A 20735-nucleotide genomic window follows, 5' to 3' on the forward strand; every position below is an offset into this window, starting at 1 on the left:
GTAGTGTATTCTCGAAATTATTATTATTTTTTTAATTCAGTGTTTTGTCATATCACAAAGAGTATTGTTATCGTGAAAAATACCAAAAAATATTGTGATATTATTTTAGAGCCGTATCGCCCAGCCCTTTGATTAATTGAATCAGATACCAGAGATCAGTCATGTTCATCTGATATTTATATATATATTTTTTTTTCTGATCTGTTGATCTGTTAAAGTGTTCCTTTAAGGACATTTATATAACCCGTCTGTGATTCACCCTCGTCTGGTTCTCCTGTGATTGGGGCAGCATGGGATCTGTTCCGGTCACACCGCTACGGTTTGTGGTCCTGCAGGACTTTTAGCAGGACTTTCTCTCCGGATGGGTCGACAGCTGGTGAAACATGATATCCTGCATGTCTGCATGTTCAGAAAGATCCTTCTGGACTGGGAACCTGAATAAAAGCTGCAGTTCTGTTTCGAGACTCATGTAAAGTATCTCCTGTATCTCGCTAATTGCTCAGTGCTGAGAAACAGAAACCCCAGGAGACGAACTGCTGCCTTCTGATTAAACATTGATCCCACCAGGCGGCCAAGTCTCAACTAAAGTCTCACTGAAACTGAATACAGTCAATTATTACTGTATTATCGCTACGTCTATCAGCTTAAAGTGGAATTCCTCCAGTTTTTTCTAAATTCTCTGCATTAACAGTTTAGTTGTGAGAATGAGGCATGTGAGTCACTGATGGAGGGATTGGTGTGAACACTCCGTACTTTATTATTACAGCATATGGTCATGTATACTGTGCCTGATGCCTGAGATTGCTGTATCATATTGTTGAGAATATTTTAGAATTAAAACATGTTTTTTAAATCACATAAACGTTAATCATGTTTAAAGTGGTGAAGGAATGCATGCAGGGTGTTGTGTAGCAAAAAGTAGTCTGCAAAGAAAAGCTACCATATTTTTTTGCACTATAAGGCGTGCTTAAACTAATTTTCCTTATAATAAAATGTATAGTGCGCCTTATAATCCGGTGCTCCTTATGTATGAATTCTATCAGTCAGGTTTTAAGGAGCAGTAAAGACACTTCACTGAAGTACAGAGTTATACAGGAGTTGTAGTGAAGTTTCTCCAGCAGTATTAGCATTAGTCGCTAACCATGCTAAGCGCTAGCTCTTTCGACATTCAGAGGTGAGTATTATCAGACTGTATTCTGCGTGTTAACTGTGTAAAAACAAGCTATATGGGACGAACCGCTAGATGATAGTGCCCTGGCTTACCGTCAGGTGGCATTAGTCACTAACCTCTAGCTGTTAGCTGCTAATGCTGGAGAAATGCTAGTGCTGGAGAAATGAAGGAATCTAATCTTACTGTAAATAAACTAAAGCGCTTTACTCACCCAAATAAACAGTGTTCAGGAGAGAAATCTGTGTAGATTAACATCCAGCACTTGTTTGACGTCAAAAGAAAGGTTTTTTATTACAGTTTTGTTTATTTAGCTTAGCTTTACTAAACTTAGTTAGCCACCTCAAGCAGCGAGACCTGCTGAATTAAAAGTTCTTTATAGTGTCTCTTAAAGTGTGCTTTATGATCCAGTGCGCCTTGTGTATAAAAACTGACCAGAAAATAGACATGTATTGATAGAATAGATACGCTTATACTGTGAAAAATACATTATATGTTTAGTATATGTTTGGACCTGTCTTCCTATATAAAATAGACCTATCTTTCCATGTAAAATTCAAAAGACATATAGATTTACTGGTGGGATTGGATAGTAAATAACTTGGCTATATTGGCACACACTTATTTTACACTAAACCAATTTACAGCAGTTTAGCTCCACCTATTTGGCCCACAGCCGATTAGCCATTTCCAGTTGATGCTGAGGTTAAAATGGTAGGTTCTGAATGAAGCATCACACAGTGGTATCTAATCAAAAGTACTGTTATTCATTTTTATTTGTGTATATATTTAATATATTTTATTAATGCACATGTAAGCATGCTCAGTGAGAACACGGCGGCTGAGTTAATGCGTGCCTGTTGCTCAGAGAGAGAACCAGAGCGGGATGGGGTCAGAGCCCAATTAGAGCAGCAGTGTTGAAAGCTCCAGTATGAATCATGAGCTCAGGAGCCAAAACCAGTGATTCACAGTTTCCCTCTTAAACACTGCAGAGCCGAGCTGCCCGTCCTGCACCAGCATCCATCTTTATGCTATTGTTTTGGACTATTTTAAATATGACAGCTTGTGGACATGCTCATACCTTTAAATTATCATATGTGCAGTTTAATTAATGAGCAGATTCAATGTTTCATGGCCATTTTCTTCATAATAAGCATTAAAAAACACTAGTAGTTTGTTTCAGTAGCTAGCTGGCGAGGTAACTTTTACCCGTTCCACCTTAAATGGTGCAAAAGACAGCAGAGGCTTCGTCAAAGTCTAACGAGCTGGATGTTAATCCTAAAACAGTTTATTTGGATTAATTAGCAGCTAAAGCTAAAGCTGCTCCAGCCTTAGTGCTGGAGAAACTTCACTGAAACTCTTATAACCGTTATAACTCTGTACTTCAGCGGAATGGCTTTACTGCTCCTTTAATACCTGACTGGTAGAATTCATACATAAGGAGCACCGGATTATAAGGAGCTCTGATGATTTTTGAGAAAATTAAAGGATTTTAAGTGCAGCTTATAGTCTAAAAAATAGGGCAATTACAAATAGTTCATTGCAAGTAATTTGTACTTGCATTATTGTGCTATTATGGACTTAAAATGACAATTATGTAGTCTATTGCAATTGTTTGTGGGACTATATATTATTTATAAGCTTAGATATAAGCATTCACTTCTTTTTAGCATAGTTAGCCTCAAAGCTCCAGTGTAAAACTGAAGAAATCTTCTCTTAACTGAGAACCCATCTGCTTGAGCATCCCGGAGCCTTAGGGCTAGGGATGGGCGATATAACCCTAAAATGATATCACGATTTTTCATGGTATTTTCGTGATGGCGATACTCTGAATTAAAAAAATATATATATATATTTCAAGAATGCAACAAAATAAAAACTAAATTTTATTACTGCATATGAAATTATATGATATGGCACACCCCTAACTGAGATATTTAAAAAAAATACAAGAATTTTATCAGATTTGTAACAGTAAAAGTCAATGATCCAGAATCTAGTCATGATACTACTACTAATAATAATGCACTCCAAATATCTCCATATATCCAGGATTAAAGTAAAATAAATGATACTGGACAGATATAATCTGTATCTAGTAGATATATAATGGAAAATGAGAATCTTTTGCTAAAAACAGTAAAAAACAGAGTTTAAGGAACTTTGGGAATGTTTGATTTGATCCAGTAGATTATTCCGTTATTCCGGTCAGATGATCGTTTTGGTTCCAGATGTTGTTGCAGATTCTTCTTCAGGAATCTCAGAAATTCCTCCTCCAGCAGTGACGTTGTTCCGGGCTCAGACCCGGTTCAGGTCCGCAGTGTGGAAATGATTAAATTCGAGGCGTTTGGCCCAGAATAAGTTTCTGCTCTTCAGCTGCCAGTCTGTCAGCGGGGAACTGTCCCTCACAGCTGGACGCTGGGCCCGCTGGAGCTCACCTACGGGCGGCGCTATTGTTCCTGCTCCACACACTTCAGCCGGGAGGCTTTGTTACGGTTCCAGATCTCCAGATCTCCAGATCTCGCTGAGAACCCAGAAGAATTGGGGTCAGAGGTCGGGGACTTTCCTGAAAGGTGCAGCTGATGTGGGCGTCTGACCTCCTGCAGAACGATCAGCTGCTGCTTCAGACTGCGATCTGCTCTCAAACACTGACCCCCACCGCTCCTACTAAACCAGAGTAATTCAATTAACTCCATCATTAGCATCAGACTTCTGTAATTTTAGTAGAAAGGAAAAAAAAAAAAGCAAATAAAATTACATTTACGTAAGTAACTATTTTAATTCCACAAAAAAAAGTGGAATTGAAAACTAGATTTTGCACTTTCGTTTAATTTATTATAAAATATTATAAAATATCACTGTCTATTGAAATTGTAATTAAAAAATAAAAACTAGCTGTTGACACTTTAGCACAACATAACTTGTGGAATTCACAACTATCTGGTAAAAGTTTATAGACTTAAAAAAAATCAAGATTGAATGAATTTACCAGATGGGGATTTTTGTTATTTTTTTTTTTTTAATTACATGAAAATTTTAGTGAAGTTTGTGTTTATTGGTAAAAAAGACGAAGCAGAATTTACAACTTTTTTTAAATGTGTACTATTGTGAAAATTAAATAGTAAAAAATGTCAAAATTAAAATATTTTAGTAAAAGTAATATTTCTAGTTTATGATTTTTTACATAAACTAATTTGTACATTTTGATCCAGTTGTGAAAACATAAGTGAGAATTTTGGTAAAAAGTAACATTTTTAAGGAAAATTTTAGTAGAATTTTACTTAAATTAGAAATTCGTCACAATTTTGAAATATTTTGTGATTTATTGTCAAAATGTTAAAATTGTAGCAAAAGTGAGATCTAGTTTCTTATTTTTTATTTTTTTTAGTTAACAGCTTTAACTCTGCAGATCAACCGCTAATTTCTGGATTTTCTTTTTTGGGAACAATTTAGTAACAATTAGCATTGTTTTATGTTATCTTAAGCACATTAATAAGGGGTTACAATCAACAAATAAGTGATAATGTAGTGAAGTTAGGAAATAGTTGGGCATTTTATAGGGAAATTTTATTAATTTTAGTGAAATCAATTGAAGAATATTTTCAGAATCTGTTTAATCAGCCCGAGCTCAAAACAAGAGGTAGTGAAGCGTTGGTGTCGGAGAGTGTGACTCCGGTCTGAGTGCGTTCACACGTTCTGAGAGGATAAAGAGCCCGTCCCTCAGTTACTCCCTCTCTCACTCCACTCGTCTTCTGTTCTACTTCTCTCTGAATGGGTTCAATAGGGCAGCTGTTGGTCCTGATGAATATTCAGCAGGCAGTGTCACAGGCGTCCTCTCAGGTTCAGTGCTGAGAGTGAATGGGGAGAAAGCTTATATTCAGGGTCTTTAGAGTCAGGCATGAAACAACAGTACGAAATGTAGAGTTTTCTGTCTGTAAACTAGTAAAAATTGACTGTAATTCAAGATATTTTGACCCATATCAGCATTTCTGACTAATCCAGACTGTCAGAACCCAAACAGCTCCCCACAGGAGATCTGGACACGGTTCTACAGCTTGCCTGAGAACTTCGGTCCCAGATAAACGGCTTCAGTCTGGAATATTTAGTCTCGGGTTGCCGATGTCTCTACTGGCTCTCACCGCAGACCGTTCCATGGTGCCGATCAGGATGGCGTGAAGTTACATGAGAGGGCAACCAGCAACCGCCAGGAACCTCAGAGACCAGAACTTCTTCCAAACCTTAAAAAACCAGCAAGACAAACATGCAATTACAGCAGCGCTGACTCAGGGGTGATGGTCTACCACTGGCGCAGTTAAGGGGGAAACTCTGTGCCAACGAGCTGAAATCGGGCAGGATGTGTAAAAGTGGGTCAGCATGCAGATTAAAACGTAAATTTTAACTAATCTATAACTTTTTGTGGGTTAAGGGGGATGCTGTCCACAGATAAACACCTCTGAGCTCAAAAGAAGGAGAAACATGATAAGTAGCATGATAACTGTTTACCCACAGCACTCCCAAATACAGCACTTTTAGCTGATGCTCCCAAAAAATGTTTCACACTTCTACTCAGTGATAAAACTCCTGCATCCAGACTGCAATTGAACAAAAAAAGAAGGAGCAGTGATTTTTTTTTTTTTTTTTTAGGTTTTCTCGAACACGTGACATTGTGTTGTTCAGTAGCTCCTCCATTTCCACTCGCTGTTGTGTTTTTAACGTGGATCTCTGTGGAAACTGTGGCACGCCCAAAGTGTAATTACAGTGCGCAGCAGTGGACAAATAGCTATTTTATTAAAAACTCAGAAACTCACAGATGTGCATCCAGATGGGACTAAAATTACCGGAGGAGCAAGGAGTTCAGAGAAAAACAGTAGATAATTCAGCCTGTAATTTTCTCAGAGGACGTCTGAGAAAAACACGCACATGATCGTTCTGGACGGGAATAAAATCACCGAGGATAAAAAACCCCATAAAAGAGAAATTTTGACAAAAGTTTGTTTTTTTAGATAAAATATTGCTAAAAAAGGATATCAGTGATGTGTGAACCATATGTTACACAGAAAGATTTCACAGAAAGTCTCTACTGGCTTATTCTTAATCAAAATCAACACTTTTTCCAAAACAGTTCAAGTTCTTTTTTCTGAATCGTCTGTGATTGGCTGATCTATTTAAAGGAAAGCAGTTCATAAAGAATGTTGATTATGTAACAAACCCAAATACAGCCTATTTTCTCAGATATGTGTGGTGATGATGATGATGATGATGATGATGAAGATGAGCTGCGGTTGTCCTGCCAGTGTTTCTTCTGTTTCTCTGGTATCTACAGTTAATCCAGCGCAGATTTAATACAGTAGGGAATCATTTGTCTGCTCTGAAAGCTTTAATGCTTCGAGTCCAACTTTAAGTCCAAAAATGAAGAAAAGGCCTCTAACGTTTGTGAAATTCTTGCGTCTCTGGAGAGCTCATCCGCTTCTAATCAGCTCTGATTTCCCCCTCTGGGATAATAACAGGGGTTTTAGAGAGTAATTGTGTTTTTGGTTTGGTCGGCCAAGGCCTGTGTTCCCCACTGTCTTATTATACCTCCTCCAGCTGAGTGCTACTGCACGAACTCTGCACTGAAGATTTCCACACCAATCAGCCATAACATAAAAACCATCTGTCTAATACTGTAATACCCCCTCGTGCTGCCACAGCAGCTCTGATCTATTGACGCATGAATTCAACAAGATTTCTGAAGGTGTCTCAACAAGACCAGTTCATTTCAGCCCAGTTGCGGACACCTGGCCAATATTTGGCATGCTAGATATCTGACCCAGTCGGTAACTGGGATTTAGAAGCAGTGGCTACATACAGTTAATGGAATTACTGAGAAAGAGAGAACCACGGGTCCAAAATGCACCCCCTGCATTACCAGAGCTGTTTCTGGAAAGTCTAACCATTTCTTTTGTTCGCCTGTTATTTCAGTAAATGACTGTTAAACTCTAGAGGGAGTCGCGAGTGTGTCCTCTATGAATGGGGTAAATGGAGCTAAAAGCTAAAACTTTAAATAAAAAAAATATTAATTAACTACTTGTTTTTAGTATTTAATACTTAGTACTTAGTATTAAATTAGTACTTAGTATACTTAGTATGTCTGTATATTTCAGTTTTTCCACAGAAAACAGGTTTTACTCTATACAGCACTAGCATTACTGCTAGTGTGAGCTGATTGGTTGACGAGCTGATCTTGGAGATACAGGTAGAACATGTTAATAAAAAGACTTATTACTGAAGTTCAAAGTAAGTGCACATTCCAGTATAAAACATATCAGACATTTATAAACTGATTTTGCTCAGTTGCTTCATATGAAGCCGTTCATGCTGGACTCACTTTAAGTGCGTATTCTCCTCTATAGAGATTCTCTAGCGTGGCATCGCTAGTTTTTGTGTGTGTTTAGTTCTGGTGTGCAGCCAGTTGGATACCAGTGGAACCCGTATGGAATAGTGGTGGACTGTTAGGTGCACTTTTTCATTAGAAAAATACTGTATTCTTTAAGAATACAGTACATTTAGTGTGGTTTACGTGTCTATAATTTCTGCTCAACATTCTGCTCAAGACACAGTGATCAGTGTGATGAATATGAAGCGTCTCTGGTTGGGATTAGAGCTTATTACAGAGTTATAGAACAGGGTATAAAGTTGATTACAGTTAGATGACAGTTAGTAGTGTTTGGCATGTTGTTGTTGTTGTTTTATTGTGTTTAATAGGTCAGTGCAGGAGCTGCTGGAGCGTAATGGAGCAGTGCTGTGGTACTGTAGGTCAAATCAATAGCAAATATCAATAGATATGCTAGAAACAGCGAGCATGTGCTTTAAGCACAACTAAATAGGGTATTCACAGATAAGAGTCATAAGCCTGACATAGATATACTCTTTGATTAATGAATGAATTGGTGATGATTTGTATAGAGCTGCACAAATGTCACAAATCATACACATCATGATATTTTTGCTGTTACATATAAAAAAATTCAGCGCAGATATAAAAATATCAAAATGTCAGTGTTTCTGCAGTATCGTGCAGTCATAATTTAGTATATTGTTTTATAATATATGGTTATGTTTAGTTAATAACTAAACGACTAAAGCTTAAAGAAGCTCGTCAGCATAATCAGTAGCTCACTTTACTACTTAACTGCCTAAAGTGCTGTTAGGTTGAGATATGAACTGGATATTTTCTGTAGTTAAACTGGTTCCATTAGAACCAATTGGGCGTATTTCTCTATTTCTCTGTACTATATCAGTTCATATTCTCATGAATAAGTGTGTTTTAAGACTGATTTGTGTGTAAAATTCCTAGAATTCACTGGAGTTTCACTGTAGAATTCAGATTCTGTTGCTGGAATGTACATTTAAAAGCTTTTTTTATTTTTTTTTTAGTTTTTCAGCACCATCCTGCACCCTCTCTTTATTTGGCTCTGTTTTTAGGAATAGCTGAAGGAGGTGACCGAGTGTTTGTGTTTGTGTGTGAGAGAGTGTGTGTGTGTGTGTGAGAGAGAGAGAGAGAGAGAGAGAGAGAAAGAGTAAGAGAGTACTTGAAATCCACTTGGTTCATGAGAACTTCCCTGGTTTGTATGGAGAGCTGTCTTCAGGTCTTCCGGGTGAGTGAGTGCTAGCAAGCTATTGAGCCTTAGCCCTGGCCCACAATGCCCTGCACACAATAACCCCCCCCCCCCCCCCCCCACATTAACACCATGATCCCACCCCACAGCTCCCCCCCATTGCCCGTCGCCACCCTCCAGCATCAGCAGCTGTCCTCAGGCTGCAGCACTTCCAGACTCCATGGGAAAGTCTTAGAGAGGGCTGTTGGACTGTTCTGGGGTCAGCTCCTGAGAGCAATCCTAAAGCTTGCCAGGGGAGGAGTTTGGCTTTATAATATGTGGTTTTAAACTGCAGAAAGATTTTAGGGTTAAAGTTTTTAACTATGATGATGTGTGTTGTTTTTGTGGCATTTTTGTGGTTGATTATGATTTGTGTTTGGGCTACAAGGGTGGGCGATATGGCCCTAAAATTAAAAGATCACGGGTACCACTTTAAAATAAAACTACCTTTATAAACGGTTTATAAATGGTTTACAATTAGTTTATTAATTGTTACTAATTAGGTTTGTAAATGCCTTAAAATAATTAATAATCTGTTATAACACATATGTAGAAAGGGCAACAATGACCTGTTGTTTGCAAAATAGTTTTTCTGTGGTTGATTTTTCAGTGGGTGATTTTTTTTTTGCATTTTTTATGTTGTGCATTAAGTTCTAATTAATCACATTACTTTGTTTTGTTAATCATGATTAATAGCATTCTCTTCTGCAATTTATCATGATTAATCACATATTTCTAGTAGTTGTTTGCATTTACTTATTCTTTTTGCAGTTAGTCGTAATGAATTGCATTAATATTAGTATTTATTTGTGATTAATCACACTTTTTTAAGGATTATAGTCACTTATACTCAGTTAATAGTTATTGTTAATGGGTTTTAAATGGGATCCTATGGTTAAGTGAGGATGGGGGGGCGGAGTTTTGTGTGATTGGTCAGTTCAGCAGGGACTTCCTGCTCGTCTCTCGGAGTTTCAGTTCTATGGTAATTTGGTAATGAACTAAAGTTCAGCGTGACGACCACAAATCACCCCCTCGTTTACTGAGAACTCGACCTCACAGCCACACCACTGTCCATCAGCTGTGTGTGTGTGTGTGTGTGTGTGTGTGTGTGTGTGTGTGTGTGTGTGTGTGTGTGTGTTTGTGTGTGTGTGTGTGTGTGTGTGTGTGTAAGCGTGACATGACAGTGCTGGAATGTTTCTGCTGGTTTTACAGTGTTTTGGTGGTGGAGTTAAAAGCTTGCAGATTTGCTCAAGTGGTTTTATGTAGACCCAAATCACCCCCCCCCCTCACACACACACACACACACACACTCACACACACACACACACTTACACACACACACACACACACACACCCCTGTTCATTTGTGGTCTCCTGGTTCCGTGAGAACCCCCACTAGAGCAGAACGCCACCATCACTAACTGATCTGGAGTTAAAGTGTATAATCACTCTCTTCCTCCCTCCATCCCTCTCTCCCTTTCCCTCTGTTTCTCTTTAGTTCTTTCTGTCTTTCCATCTCTTTCCAGTTTCCCTTTTTTGTCTTCCACTCTGTTTCTTTCCCAATTCTCTTTCATTCTTTTCTCTTTCTTTCCACCACTCTTTATCTTTTCCTGTCTCTTTTTGTCCTCGCTTCTTCCCTTTCTTCTTCCTCATCTGTCTTTTTCTCTCTTTATCCCCCCTTTTCCGTTTCTCCTCTCTCTCTTTCTCTCTTTTACATTTCATACATACACTTTTTGTCCCTCTTTTTCTCCTTCCCTTTTCTCTTTTTTCTCTCTCTTTCTCTTTCTTTCTCTCTCTCTCTCACTCTTCCTCCCTTTCTTTTTTCCTCTTCCTCTCTCTAAATATTGATCTTTTTCCCACTTTTCTCCTCTCTCATTCTCTCTCTCTTCCTCTCTGTCTCTTTGTTTCTTTTCTGCCCCTCTCTTTTTGTCTTGCTCCCTCTCTCTCTTTCTCTCTGTCTCTCTTTCTCTTCCTCCCTTTCTGTTCTTCTTTTTGTTCCTCTTTCTCCATCCTCTTTCTTTTCCTCCCTCTCTCTCTTTCTTTGTTTTGGTCCCTCTCTCTCTCTTTCTCTACCCTTCATAAGTCTCCACTCTCTTTTTTATCTATCGCTCCATCTCACTCTCTTTCCTCTATCTGTATAAGCATATGGTAATGTGTGTGTGTGTGTGTGTGTGTGTGTGTGTATGTGTGTATGGTCAGTGCTGTAATGTATGCGGTGGAGACATATGGCGCCCCTCGGACCCTCAGAGTTGGGGGGGGGGTCAAATGCCCCCCCCTCCCCAGTCTGTGCCGGCATTGTGATGGGGTGGGAATGTGAAGCTGCTGACACACACACCACACACACACACACACACACACACACACACACACACACACACACACACACACACACCACACACACACCACACACACACCACACACACACACACACACACACACACCACACACACACCACACACACACCACACACACACACACACACACACACACACCACACACACACACACACACACACACACACACACACACACACACCACACACACACACACACACACACACACACACTGAAAGAGCAGTGCCTGATTGTCATTCCAAGTGCGACTCTCTGGACGTACAAGGAGAAACCGAGCGAGCGAGTGAGAGAGTCCAGCAGAAGAAAGACGGAGAGAGGGAGCGAGAGAGAGAAAGGAAAAACGAGGCAGTTGGTAAAAGAGTTCTGCGGAGTGAAAGAGTGAGAGAGTAAAAGAGAGAGAGAGGGAGAGAGGTGTAGGGATTGTTGGTGGATGTGTTCTCCTTCACTATGGAAACTCGGTCGGAGGATAGCCATGAGCTCAGCCAGGAGAAAAGAGGTACATCTGAAACAAAGCTGCTTTACAACATCACACACACACACACACTGACCGGGGGTCTCACTCAGGTCCTGGAGGTGGCTCTGGGCGATGTGCTTGTGTTTACCTGTGTAGAGGTGGGATTTGTGTTTTTAGAACAACTAAAGAAGTAGAACCTTTTTTAAATTTTAGTCTGTTTTTAATTCTCATATCTTCAGTGAATCAGCATTTGTGGGAAACTTTTGGTTCTAGGTATTGAGGGTTCTAGTTACACAGGGGAATCTGCAGCATCAGCTTGGTTCTGATCGGGTTTTAAGTGCTTTATTTGGTTTAAATTGACGTTAGGATGTTTTCCCACCTGAAAGTCTGGACCATGTTGGTGTACCAACCACTTTCACTTGAGTTTCACTAGTGAGTGAACTAATGTACTTTTTAACATCTTGTCATCATCAACTACATGGTTAAGTTCATCTCCCTTTACTGGATGTTGGCTTGTAAAAAGGATGTCTTGTCCTTCCAGGTGTTGTGTTGAATTCTGCGTCTCTGTACTACTCTCTACTTCCACTGACACTTCTTTTGTGTGCACTCTTTTTATGCAGCAGAGTGAGCGTAATAGATTACCCTCAAATTTCTTTGATTTCTGTTTATAAATAAGGGTTAATCTACAGATACAGTAGATATAGAATCACCAGCATAATCTTTTACATTCATGTTGCTGAGTGATGTGTTCGTACACATGAAGTGAAGTCTGATTTCTACTTAACTCTGGTTCTTTTTCATCTTCTATTGTTTAGTGCGTCCTGTAATTAGTCTAAAGGAAAGTCAAAACTATCCAAAAATCATGATTTATTTTATCTGGACCAAATTTTGGTCCTTTATTCAGGACCGTGGTTTCGTGGTTTGACTGAAGTGTATGAAGGTTAGGTCAGACTAATTCAGTACAATCTGAATTTTATTTTTCATGATTTTATTGAAAAAAAACATGACTAGATTCAATTAAAATGGTGTGTGTGAAAGAGAGAGTGAAAGAAAAAAAGAAAGAGAGTGAGAGAATAGTGCTGATGGCAGCAAAGCGGCATTGGGTTAATAAAACAGCAAGACGCCCCCCCACACACACCCAGACAGACTGTGACAAATGAGTCTAGCCTGCATCTACACACACACACGTACACACACACACACGTACAATACACTCTGTATCACACCTTTATTTCACCTCCCTTTGTTCTTCTCTGTGGAGATCCAGCTTATAGTAATTTAGACAGCCTTTACTTTTGTTTTTGTGGACGTATGGGTGTTTTTTTTTAATCTGTAGTGTATACTTTAATGACATACTGTATAAATATCAAATATTAAATTAAATAGCGTTAAAATCATTTTTAAGAGTGTAAATATTGTCACAGAGTCTTCTAAGACTACAAATGTTCTCCCAGCATCCTCCAAGAGTGTGAACAATCTTCAGTGTCCTCTAAAATTGTGAATGTTCTTCTGGCATTCTCTTAAGACTATAGCATTCTTCCAATGTGCTCTGAAGAGATTCTCTGAGCGTCCTTCCAGAGTTTGATGCTGTAATTTTACTTTAATACTTTAGTTTTAAACTATGGTGGTAAACGGTCTCCAAGAGTGTTCCAAAATTGTTGTGTTCTTTCAGTATGCTCTAAACATACACTTTCTATGACAGAGCACAATTTGACGCTTGACACGCCAGAAGCGACAAAGTGACAAGCAAAACGTATCTGACATTTTCACAAATTTATGCAAATTAATTATGACGCGGTGAAGCGAAATTCTAACCCGACCTATCACACAGAAGGCTCCATTATTTTTTTGTCTATTTTTAGGTTACCACATAATTTTAACCCACAAACTGTCCTCTACACTGTGCCAAATTTCTCGATAAACGGACCAATAGAAAAATAAGTCGAAATTGCCTGAACTAAACTCTTTTTACATTGACTTCCATTCAAAGTTTAGAAGGTTTTTTCTCTCTCCTGTAAAGCTGCTATGTTGGAGATACTTGGTTTTCATTGGACAGCAACGAAATGAACGTCTAAGCATATTGATAGAGAAACAGCAAAGAGATTGCATTCCTAAACTGCATGATATAAGTGTGTGTGTGTGTGTGTGAGAGAGAGAGAGAGAGAGAGAGAGGATGAGAGATAGACAGAGCTCCATCTGGTTTTACACACTGAGGTTCTGGCAGTGGTGATGGAGCAGAGGTGGGAACGGATGGAGCATCACAGCTGTGTGTGTGTGTGTTAGTGTGTGTGTGTGTGTGGGTCAGCAGGAGTTTGGCTGAGGGTGGGTGTAGTGCTGCTGGTGCATTGTGGGCCAGAAGCTGGCCTGTGGTGAGCCGGTTTGGGCGACGTGTCCTGAAGAACCTCCAGAAGTGTGAGCTGGACAAAGTTGTTGGTGGTCAGTAGAGGTGGGTGATATGGCCCTAAAATAACATCATGATATTTAATGGTATTTTTGTGATAACAATACTCAAGGTGATATGACAAAAAACTGAAAACTTAGAAAAAAATAAAGAATACTCTACTGCAACAAAATGAAAATTTACTTTTATTATTGCATATGATGTAATATGGCACACCCAAATGAGATATTAAAATATACAATATTTTTTTTTTTCAAGAATTTATTTGTAACAGAAGTCAATGATCCAGAATGTCATGATACTAATAATAATAATAATAATAATAATAATAATAATGCACTCCAAATATCTCCATATATCCAGGATTAAGTAAGTAAAATGAATGATACTGGACAGATATAATCTCTAGTCTCTAGAGTACAGTAAACAGTAAAAAGATAGTACCCTGATGTGAGAATTAGGGGTGGGTGATATGGCACCATATTGCAGGGTATAATATGGTACGATACGATACGATATGGTGCACTCCTAATTGAGAGATAATTTTCAGAACATTTGCAGAACTCTTGGCATCATACAGACTTAGAACTACCAGTGGAGAAAAAGAGCAAAAGTTAGTAAACATGTCTAATTTTAAATAAATGGTTTTGGGCTGAGCTCTGTGACTCACACTTATAAAACAGTACCAGCGTGGCATCTCTCCAGTGCAGCTGCTCAACCTAATTTACTCTTTCTCTCTCTCTTTTCTTTCTGTATACTTCAGCTCTCTATCGCAGCATGAAAGCATGTGAAAGTCATTAGCTGGAGGGAAAAAAACATAAAAACAGTACCAGTCAAAAGTTCGGACACACCTCTTCTCATTCTATGTGTTTTTTTATTTTATGATGTTTTACATATTTTTAATAATAAATCAGAATATATTTTATACTTTAGATTCTTCTAAGCAGCACATTTATCTTTGACGACAGGTCTGCACACTCTTGGTATTTTAATTTCAATGACTTTGGGAAGCTGCATGACCAGGATTCAAACCAGCGATCTTGATTATAGTGGTAGCACACAATTAAACAATTAAACTTAAATGGAAAATAAACTTAGCCACATATTTAAATGCAATATTATTATTTTTTTTAATAAATCTCAAATAAATAAAGCCTGTTTATACCAATATACATACGGATGAATGGAAAATCTTGTCTCGATTTTCAGATTTATCCATTTTCGTATCTTGTAATACAAATCTGATGGTATAATCCTTGCAAAATTAAACAAATCAATGAAAACTTGTTTTTTGTACACTGCACTACATAAAAAAAACAAATAAATAGTAGTCTTACAAAAATACATTTATAAACATTATACTAACAGGCCTAGATGTGGGTGTTCTATAATTGTAGTAAAGTGGACAGTGAGTGAGTGCAGTGTGTAAAGCTACGTTAGACCAGTTGTAGTTCTACTCTCTGGCCACTTTATTAGAAACACCTACCTTGAACTTCTACTATTTGGCCATTTTATTAGAAACACCTATATTGGCTGGCCACTTTATTAGAAACCCCTTACCTTGTACATCCATTCACTGGCCACTTTATTGGAAACACTTACCTTGTGGTTCTACTCTCTGGCCACTTTATTAGAAACACCTATATTGGCTGGCCACTTTATTAGAAACACCTACCTTATGATTCCACTTGTTGGTCACTTTATTAGAAACACTTACTTTGTGCTTCCAATGTTTCTCATAAAATGACCAAACAGCAGAAGCTCAAAGTAGGTGTTTCTAATAAAGTGGCCAGAGTGAGTGGAAGCACAGGCGCTTTATTAGAAACACTTACCTTTAGCTTCTACTGTTTGGCCACTTTATTAGAAACGCTACTACCCTATGATTCCACTTGTTGGCTACTTTATTAGAAAAACCTCCCTTATGCATCCATTTACTCTGGCCATTTTATTAGAAACACCTACCTTTAGCTTCTACTGTTTGGCCACTTTATTAGAAACACCTACCTTATGGTTCTACTGTTTGGCCACTTTATTAGAAACAACTACCTTGTGGTTCTACACCCTGGACACTTTATTAGAAACACCTACTTTGTGCTTTTTCTGTTGGCCTCTTTATTAGAAACACCTTCAGAACCTTGTGCTTCCACACACTTTGGTCACTTTATTAAATATACCTACCTTGAGCTTCTACTGTATGGCCACTTTATTAGAAACACCTACCTTGAGCTTCTACTCATTCTGGCCAGTTTATTAGAAACACTTTACCTTTATTAGAAACATAAAGAAACCCTACCTTGTGCTTCCAATAACTCTGGCCCCTTTATTAGAAACACCTACCATGTGGTTCTATTGTTTGGCCACTTTATTAGAAACACCTACCCAGTGCGTCCACTCACTCTGGCCACTTTATTAGAAACTCAGATGCTTTAATTGTGGTGTTTTACTGTGGTATGTTGTGTGTATTAGTGTATCAGGATTTGTGTGTTTGTATGTAATTGAATGGTGAGAGTGTATGTATAGCTGGATGTAGGGGAACACATCGACCCCGTGACCCGAGTCCAGCGTTCTCCATCACTGTAACGCTTCCAAAACTCATTACCTCAACAGCGTTCAGACGCAGCCTGCAGATTTCCCCTGAGATCAAAACACAACACAACACAACACAGGCAGTAATGGAACTGCAACCCCAGCGCCGCCCTCTGAGCATCCAGCTTACCAATCCACTCATCCACTGAATGTGTGTGTTTAAGTGTGTGTGTGTTTAAGTGTGTGTGAGAGAGAGAGAGAGACTCCACTGTGATTTAAACTCGTTGCCATAGTAACCACTATTCACCAGCCTCGGGAACGAACAGTGTCGGCCGGACAAAAGCTCTGGGCGAGCGTTCTGAAAAGGCCTCTCTTTCTCTCATTTCTGTTTTTATTTCCTTTGTCTCTGGAGAGAAAGGCAGCGGCCCAGCAGAACTTTCAGGATCCCGAAATGATCAGCACCTTGCTGATGACCAACGGGTCGGTCTGCGTGCTCTAACTGACCTGAAAACTGTTTAGGTTTCAACATGCACTTCCTGAAATTCTCGCTTAGTTGCAGGGAGTTCCAGGTGGTTGCAGGGGTGTTGCTAGGTCATTGCTCTGGATTGGTCTACAAGCCTCAACTGACCCAAAGACTGTTTAGGTTTGCACATACAGTACTACATTTCATGAAATTCCCTGCTGAGTTGCAGTGATTCCCAGGTTGTTGCAAGGGTGTTGCTGGGTGGTTACTGTGAGGTTGCTAATTTGTGCTTTCAGGATCCCCAGCCAACCAAGCTCAAAAGTTTTTTGTCAGCACCCGCGGACACCAAAATGATGATTACAGTGATACATTTCTTGAAAATCCCTGCTGAGTTGCAGTGATTCTGAGATGGTTGCAATAGTGTTGCTAGGTGGTTACTGTGGGGTTGTGACAATGGCTTTCAGGATCCCAAGCCGGGCTCAGAAGGCTTTTTGGTTGGATCAGCAACTTGCAGACACCAAAATGATTATCATTGATGACTAGCAATTCCCAGGTGGTTGCAATGGTGTTGCTAGGTGGTTTCTGTGGGGTTGCCTATTTGTGCTATCAGTGGCATGACTGAACATTCAAGATTGTGAGCCGGGCCTATGGAGCTTTCGGTTCATTTCTGGGACCACTGGATTGGTCTACAAACCTCAACCGATGTAAGACTGTTTAGGTTTGCACATATTACATTTTCCCAAAATTCCCTGCAAAGTTGCAGTGATTCAGAGGTGGTTGCAATGGTGTTTCTAGGTGGTTACTGTGAGGTTGCTAATTTGTGAAGACAATGGCTTTCAGGATCCCAAGCCGAGCTCAAGAGACTTTTTAGTTGGAACAGCAACTTGAAGACACCAAAATGATTACCAGTGATTACCAGTGATTGCAATGGTGTTGCTAGGTGGTTGCTGTAGAGCTGCTACTTTGTCATTAGCAAGTCCTTGCTATGCTTTTGGCAAGTAGTTGCTGTGATTTATTTTTTATTTTTTTGCGATTGTTTTACTGTTTCCACGCTGTAGCCCTTGTAGTATCCTTGTATGGTTGCTCTGGGGTTGGTAAGTGGTTCTTCTGTTCCAAGTGGTGGAATAGAGCAGCCATGAGTACTTGACCTAAAGGTCACCCGGGCCCATGGAAGGTGGGGGTTAAGGGGGTGTAAATCTCCCCATAAGAACTGGGCTAAAAGCTTCTCTGAATTAATGGAATTTCATCCAGTACCATATCGATGAATTGAGAGAGGCAGAACTAAAAATCCTACAGAACTACTTAACTATTTGACCTTATTGATCTCTCACTCACATGAAGCTAAATGCAATCAAATCCTCCTCACAGCTATTTTCCCAGAAGAGTATAAGCTGTTACTGCATCACTTTGAATTTGACTTTAACAGCTGTGTGACCTGGTTTACGCCTCTGGCTCTTCATCAGTGCTGCCAAACTGCTGATGCTTTGGTGACCTCAGTGACCGTCTGAAGGCCATGTTTGAGACATGTTTGTGCTAAATGTGTGAGTGTGTGTGTGTGTCCTGCAGGTTGCCTGGACTGCTGCATTAAGTGTCTCGGGGGTGTCCCCTATGCCTCTCTGGTGGCTACCATCCTGTGCTTCTCTGGAGTGGCTCTGTTCTGCGGCTGTGGACATGTGGCCCTGACTGGAACCCTCACCATCCTGGAGACGCACTTCTCCAAGGTCACTGCCAACCATGCCATGCTCACCGACATGTAAGTCCAGGAATCCTTGTCTCCAGTCTCTTTTAGCAGCTTTCTACTCTGTTCTTCCTAGGTAATCCAAAGAATTCTGGGTGATGTAGTCCTTTCAAAAGATCCTGGGTCTTACTTGAGGAGCTTTTCCAGTTTTTTAGATTTTTTGGGCCCAATTTAGGCTCTACAACAATCATTAATGCTAACCCTTCATTCCAGACGCGTTTTTCATAACTGCACGCATTTTGACCTACTAGTAGGGCTGAACGATTAATTGCATTTGCGATAATCTCGCGATATTTTAAAACGTGATTCTCTAACCGCACTGGCTGCGATTTGACTGGTCACGTGACTTTGGAGCGAGCCAAGCCGAGGACGAGCGGAGCATACCCGAGCAGAAGGCAGGGAGGTGGAGAAGTGAAGCCAACACAGCGCACTTTAGGGCGTTTTCACACCAGCACTATTTGGTCCGGTTAAAATGAACTCTGGTCCGTTTGTAACTTTAGTGCGGTTCCATTGAGCAGGTGTAAAAACAGTAATCGCACTGGGGTGCGGATCAAAAGAACCGGACCGAGACCAGCTAGAGGAGGTGGTCTCGGTCCGGTACCAAACGAACTCTGGAGCGGTTCGCTTGTGGTGAAAACGTGATCCGGTCTCGATCGGATCCAGCTATTAAATATAAGCCATTTATTTGAGCTAAACTGCTAAAAAAGCAAGCACAGTTTAAACTGATATATTAGCTAGATAACGCTAATTACCACAGCTGTGAACAAACACTGTGTCCATGCACGCGCTGCATTCACTGCTCTGTTTATTATGTATAAATCTGCGCTGCATGCAGAAACACTGTGTTTGAAAGTGCAGCGTTTCAGCGTTCAGTGTTAAAGCACAGATATTTGCGCTGGAACACAAAATCTTCTCGCTGTATTTACTTTTTTCATATATTTATATTTAATGTACTCCCGTGTCAGACAGCTCTGACCAATCAGAGGACACAGGCTGCTCGCGTGGTTTATTGATGCGCATTTTGGTGCGTTTACATTTATGCCTGTGGGAAACCAGACCGAAGTAAACAAACTCATTAGAAACGAACTACAGGTGTGAACACGCCCTTGTTGCACAATGGCTTCAGGCTCGAAGGAACACATCAGTTGTGTAGAATTACTTTGGCTTTAAAAAAGAAGATGCTGCTCAACGTCAGGTACTGTGCTAAACGTGCCTTGCTACTGTTGCTACGACGCGAGGTAACACTACAAACCTTTTTCAGCATTTAAAAAAGCCTTGTGTGGTATTTGCAAGGCTAAAATGCCAACGACCAGTGCTGCATCTTCAAATACAGAAAATAACGAGTTGGTTAAAGCAGATTCTCTTTATGTTTTTTGCACTTTAATTTTTCATGATGTTACTAGCTGGAGAGCAGTAAGTTAAATTTTGTATATCTATTGTTTTTCCTAATTAAAAAAAAAATGGTGAAAAGGAAAAGCTATTTATCTATTTATTTTTCTATAAAAAAAACAAATGATGAAAAGGAAAATCATAGATTTTTTTGCTTTATTGTTATCTGTGCTTTAAATAAATTTGACATTGTTTATTATTAAACAGATTGATTTATTGCTTCTGTTGTTGAAAAATACTCGAGAAGACAAAAAAAATCGCATTTTAAATCGCAATCGCAATTTATAGATAAAAAATTGCAATTAGATTATTTTCCAAAATCGTTCAGCCCTACCTACTAGTATGCTATTGTACGATTCCATGTTCTAAAGTACGCATTTCACTTGTTTCAATCAATTTGTCGTCAGGTTGCCACTCAAATCTGTCCGTAAGCAGAGTGTTTTGGCCAAACAGAGCGCTTCATTTTCACCCAACCACCTGCCCCGCCTCTTCTCGCTTTTCCGGATAATTACCTGCTCAATTACCATGTTAAAACAAGCTAAGTGGGACAAACCACTAGCTGATAGCATCCTGTGTTACTAGAACACTCCGGCTTCCTCATGGTA

General features: G+C 39.6%; 1 protein-coding gene across 3 annotated transcripts in view; it reads left to right on the forward strand.

Annotated features, from left to right (window-relative positions):
- gpm6bb (glycoprotein M6Bb) overlaps positions 1-20735 on the forward strand; it is a 48326-nt gene that overhangs the window by 13439 nt on the left and 14152 nt on the right. For 2 of the 3 annotated variants that reach the window (XM_049485292.1, XM_007227701.4), the window contains exons 1-2: positions 11381-11655; positions 18570-18756. In XM_049485292.1, the coding sequence (XP_049341249.1) occupies positions 11607-11655; positions 18570-18756 (236 nt within the window). In that variant the 5' untranslated portion in view covers positions 11381-11606. Of the gene's footprint in view, positions 1-11380; positions 11656-18569; positions 18757-20735 lie in introns of those variants that run through there. The other variant, XM_049485293.1, reaches the window with a different exon arrangement.

This window comes from Astyanax mexicanus, chromosome 11 (assembly GCF_023375975.1).
Source record: "Astyanax mexicanus isolate ESR-SI-001 chromosome 11, AstMex3_surface, whole genome shotgun sequence".
Taxonomy (NCBI): domain Eukaryota; kingdom Metazoa; phylum Chordata; class Actinopteri; order Characiformes; family Acestrorhamphidae; genus Astyanax; species Astyanax mexicanus.